Genomic DNA, 5,621 nt, shown 5'->3' on the forward strand with positions numbered 1-5,621 from the left:
TGCTGAGGCCAAGGATCGCCCTTGGAGACATCGGTAACAAAGTCAGCAAACAGCCCCTGGCCAAAATTATTCTGAAAAAGGATGTAAAAACGGCAGCTGCTGGAAAAGTTATGGCCAAAAAATTATCAAAACCACTGGAAAAGACACCTTTGCCTGAGCCTGAGCCTGAACCTGAACCTGTGCCTGAGCCAGAATCTGAGCCTGTTAAAGAAGAAAAGCTTTTGCCTGAGCCTATTTTGGTGGATACTCCCTCTCCAAGCCCAATGGAAACATCTGGATGTGCCCCTGCAGAAGAATACCTGTGTCAGGCTTTCTCTGACGTAATTCTTGCAGTGAGTGATGTGGATGTGGAAGATGGAGCTGATCTAAACCTTTGTAGCGAATATGTGAAAGATATTTATGGTTTTATGTGAGACAACTTAAGGAAGAGCAAGCAGTCAAACTGAAATACCTAGTGGGTTGGCAAGTCACTGGAAATATGAGAGCCATCCTTATTGACTGGCTAGTGCAAGTTCAAATGAAATTCAGGTTGCTGCAAGAGACCATGTACATGACTGTTTCCATCATTGATCGGTTCATGCAGAATAACTGTGTGCCCAAGAAAATGCTGCAGCTGGTTGGTGTCACTGCCACGTTTATTGCAAGCGAATATGAAGAAACGTGCCCTCCAGAATTCGGTGACTTTGCCTTTGTGACTGATCACACTTACACTAAGCACCAGATCAGACAGATGGCAATGAAGATTTTAAGGGTTTTAAACTTTGGCCTGGGGTGCCCTCTGCCCCTGAACTTCCTCCGGAGAGCATCCAAGGTTGGAGAGGCTGATGTTGAGCAACATACTTTGGCCAAATACCTGATGGAACTAACTATGCTGGACCACGGCACGGTGCACTTTCCTCCTTCTCAGATCGCAGCAGGAGCTTTTTGCTTAGTACTGAAAACTCTTGATAATGGTGACTGGACACCAACTCTGCAGCATTACCTGTCATACACCGAAGAATCTCTTTATCCTGCTATGCAGCGCCTGGCTAAGGATTTAGTCATGGTGAATCAGGGGCTTACAAAGCACATGACTATCAAGAACAAGTATGCGACAACTAAACATGCATAGGTCAGCACTTTAGCACAGCTGAACTCCTCGATAGTTCAAGATCTAGCCAAGGCTGTGGCCAAGGTGTAACTTGTGCACTTGAGTTGGAATATTTTAATATCTAGAAATAAAATTGGCACTATGTGCTGTCTGTACATATTATATGATACACTTACATTTAATAAAGTCTATGACTCTTTTTATTTTTTATAACTTAAAAAAAAACACCTCAATGCCATCAAGTCCATGATGACTCATAGGGAGCCTACAGGACAGGGTAGAACTGCCCCAGTGGGCTTCTGAGAGTACAACTCTTGATGGGAGTGGAAAGCCCTAGCTTTCTCCCGTGGAACACCTGATGGCTTCAAAGTGCTGCCCTTGCAGTCAGCAGCCCCACTGGTAACCACCTCAACACGTATTCATTTCTGTTCTGTTAATCTCACGCTATATGAAACATTGGGAATATGTGGATGTTCTACTGTGTGCTAGGCTTTTTATTCACGTTGTTCTGGTTGCTGTTAGTTAAGTCAGCTCTAACTCATGGTCATCCGTATAAAACAGGATAAAATATTGCCTGATCCTATTCCATCTTCATGAGCACGGATATGCCCAAGTTCATGGTTGCAGCCATTGTGTATTTTGAATGCTTTCTAAATGAGGGCCTTGATCTTCCAGCGAGAGATCTGTGGTGAAGTATTCTCTTTGGAGCCATCACAACTTCATTGGCTAATTTTGGAAACAGAGGCTTTCTAGTATTGCAGTCTAGGAGCTCTGCTGAAACCTGTTCATCACAGCAACCCCGTGGGTGTTTGAAATAATGGGGTCACAGCTCCCACCTTCATAACAGCATGCAATCCACCACAGTACAGCAAACTGGCAGGTGGGCAGAGGTCAGCCACATGCCCTCATGTCATTCTCAAAAGAAAATCTCAGGAAGGGGAGTGGATTGCCATGGCAGCCTCTGACTCCCATCGACTTGGGTCTCCATAAACATTTGTCTACAAAATGGCTTGCAGCCACCGTTTACACTTTAGAGTGAACGTGTCTCTAGAGGACTATTACACCTTATGCATCGGGTCACCATCTGCAAGGTCAGCAGTTCAAAACTACCAGCTGCTCTGCAGGAGAAAGACATGGCTTTCAACTCCCATAAACAGTTACAGTCTTGGAAACTCACGGTGGCAGTTCTATCCCGTGCTCCTGGGTCACTATATGTAGTCAGTGTGTTAGTCTGGGTTGACTAGAGAAACAAATCCAGAGACACGCATGTGTGTAAGAGAGAGTTTTAAATCAAAGAGTAATTGTATATTAAGAAAATCTCCTGGCCCAGTTCAGATCATAAGTCTGATATTAGCCCATGTATCTGATACCATTCTATAAATTCCTCTTCAGACTCATGCAACTAATGCAATGACACCAAATGCAGGAAGATCATAGGCCTATGGGTGAAAAGTCTTGTGGATCCAGTGGCGGTAGAAGTATCTCCAGGGCTCTGACTGGCATCACTGTGGCTCCATGTGGCTGGTCAACAGGAAGGTGAAGCAGAGACCATATGTGTTCTGCCTCCAGGGAGGAAGACAGGAGTTCCCAGAATCCTCATAAGAAGGCCATGCCCACACAGAGGTCTCATTGGCCATGGCCTGATTGACAGTCTAGACTCCACCCCTTCGTTCAAGTTGACAGATTTTTTTGTGTGTGAAATGAGAGGTAAGTATTTCATTGAAGTGGAACCAATAAAATGACGTAATGTGGCTCTCTGGTTGCAGCCATACCAGTGTTCCAACCCAGGGCTGCAGAAGACTCCGCCATAGTGTGGCGCGTGTCAGTCTGGGCCCAGGGATCCACCTGCTTTCGGTGCTGTGACTACACTTCAGGTTGGAAGAGAACTGGGGCCACTTGGGAAGCCACAACTTTGTAAACGTGCTTCTCCTCAGAGCCAGGAGGCCACCTCCAGCCTGGCTTAACTTTGCCTATCTTTTCTCTCACAAACCATTTGAGAACTCAGGAGCCTATGAGGATCAGGGGGAGGAGCCTTGCTCCGGTGCAGCCCAGGCCACAGGGAGCTCAGCTGTGGTCCTGAATTCTGCCAGTACTTGCTCATCCACTTTGGGGTCCAGGGTGTGGGGGGGGGCTGGTGGCCTCTCTGAGCATCCATTTCCCCATCACCACTCAGGTTTGTGGCAAGTTTCAGGTTTGATGCACCTGAAGGGATGAGGATGTGGTGGTCGATCGATATCATAGTGGCTGGCAAAGGGCAGTCTCACCCTGTCCCTTCTCTGATGAATCCTCACCTGCACAGAGCAAGGACCAAAGCTTGCATCTCAGGGGAAGGTGATGGGTCACTGGCCTGACCGCCACGCCAGGAGCCTCTAAGACACAGGGGTGAGAAACAGGCCGTGAGAAGAAATTAGTACTTTGGGGTGCTTCTTTTACCTATTTTCTCACCCTCCCCCCACCCCAGCTCCTGACCTGTCTGTCTCCTTCCTCCTCAACAGGCATCCAGGTCGTTCCCAACAGTCCTACAGCAGCTTCCAGCCAAGCATCACAGCAGTTACGGACAGTGACAGTGACCCCATTGTGGCCTCTGCTTGGGGTCAGAGTCAAATTACCAAGGCTGTCCGTCCCCGGGACTCCAGTTCAGGCGGAGAGCTCCCATTGGGGGGTCGGGGAGTGCACCCTACTTGCGTACGCGCATGCGCATGGATAGGCAGGCTCCCTGCAAGACCTCGCATGTGCAACAGGTGTTTGGCACCTTTGCTTGGCTCAGCACCCAACCTGTGTGTTTTTGCTGACAGCAAACATCCTGGCTGCTCCCAGAAGATGCCTGGGCCTTTTCCCTGGCGGATCGCAGTTATCCCCATAACCGGTGTCTCCCGGAATCCACCCCTGAGGCAGAGTACCTGGGCTTCGACCTACCCTCCCAGTGGGGACTGCGCTCCAGAACCACCGTGACACGTTTGCCCTCCCTGAATCACTTTTTAGAAGACGGTGGTGACATGGGAGGGTGGTCCACAGATGGAGAGAGTGGGGCATTGAAAAAGAGGAGGATCGCCAACAAGATGGACTGACACCGTGGCTGCCACGACGGGTTCAAGCATGGGAACAGCCGTGAGCATGGCGCGGGATGGGCGTCGCCTTCAATGCGCTTCTGCCATTTAGCATCTACGGGGGCTATCTCTTTTCTGAACTGATCAACGATGAGTAGAGCCATGTCACAGGCACTGGGACCTCAGAAAACCAGCCTAATCCTGACTGTCCAGGTCCGTTGGAGAGGGAGGCCATCTGAAGCACCCGGAAACCAGAGCACATCCCTGACAAAATGTCCCCAGTTAAAGTAACTTTGTGGTCCATGTGTGGGTTTTGTGGTATAAAAAGCAATCACAGTTGCTATTCTTGTTCTCATGCATGCCTTAGTAAGCCCATGCCCTGTCTCCATCCTCCGTGGCCTCTGCCCCGAGTGCAGCCCCCACCCTGCTCTTCTTCCCCCGCCGAGGAGGCTTGCTCTCTGCCACTGGACGCGATGGTGTGGAAGCGGGGCTGGGTGACCAGTCAGGACCAACAGCCTCAAATGGCAAAACAGACTGTTTCTGCACGGCCCCGGGGCCCAGACACGTTCATGGGGGATGGACAGGGCAAGAACCCATGTGATACCCACCTTCTTCCCTTCGGTCCAATCCAGGGACCCCAGGGTGGCATCGGGACACAGCCCTGACCCACCCCACAACCCAAGCTGAGCCATGTTCTGTCCCTGGACCTTCGTTTCCCCAAATGTGGGGGCAGTGAGCACAACTCCCCAGGCAGGGGGCATCTCTCTGCAACTCCCCAGGCAGGGGGCATCTCTCTGCCCTTCCTGTGGCAGAAGCATCCTCATGGGCCTGCTGCTGCCTCTTGGGCAGGATTGCAAGGCACTTCCAATACTAACTTGTTAGCAAGGACGGATGTGGCCTTCTGGGTGGAACTCACACGCCACCCAGTGGTGCGTTCGTGAAACTGAGTTAAGTACTGTCCGCCAATTTCCCACCTCCCATCTTTCTTCCCAAACAGAAAGGCATTTCTTGATCACAGCGGTGGTGGGTTGTATGCTATCGATGCTGAAGGAGTGCCCTCGTGGGTGCTTGCCGTGTCGGGTTTTGTAAGCTGGTAATGGTAATTCTTGGGAAGCTCCCAAACCCTGCTGCTGCCAGGGAACGCACCTCTCTGCCGAACACGGACATGACTGCATTCTGACATAATCGATCTAACTACAGCTTGGCATAACTGTGCACGATTGTTTAATAGCACCTTGCATAACGGCACCGCCTCACAATGCATCTGGATATAACTGTGCCTTGAGGTGAGCATACTTTGACATAACCCCAGCTTGACATAATGACATGTTGGTATAAACGCACCTTGCACGAACTACTCCTCGACAGAGCAGCACCTTGGTGTAACTCCATCTTACTACAATTACAGGTGTCCCTGGGAGTCCAAACGGTTGAACGCTCCACTCCTGGCTGAACAACTGGGGGTTTGAACCCACCCGGAGGCC

The 5,621-nt window shown here is 50.2% G+C and overlaps 1 protein-coding gene across 1 annotated transcript in view; it reads left to right on the top strand.

Moving 5' to 3' along the window:
* LOC101659025 (G2/mitotic-specific cyclin-B1-like) overlaps positions 1–1,180 on the top strand; it is a 1,890-nt gene extending 710 nt beyond the window's left edge. The window contains 2 exon segments of the mRNA XM_045294311.1: positions 8–409; positions 571–1,180. Of these exon segments, the coding sequence (XP_045150246.1) occupies positions 8–409; positions 571–1,180 (1,012 nt within the window).
* Positions 1,181–5,621: the final 4,441 nt, after the last annotated feature.

The sequence above is a fragment of the Echinops telfairi genome, unplaced genomic scaffold (genome assembly GCF_000313985.2).
Source record: "Echinops telfairi isolate 266 unplaced genomic scaffold, ASM31398v2 ScPeMD7_3533;HRSCAF=4204_0, whole genome shotgun sequence".
Lineage (NCBI taxonomy): Eukaryota > Metazoa > Chordata > Mammalia > Afrosoricida > Tenrecidae > Echinops > Echinops telfairi.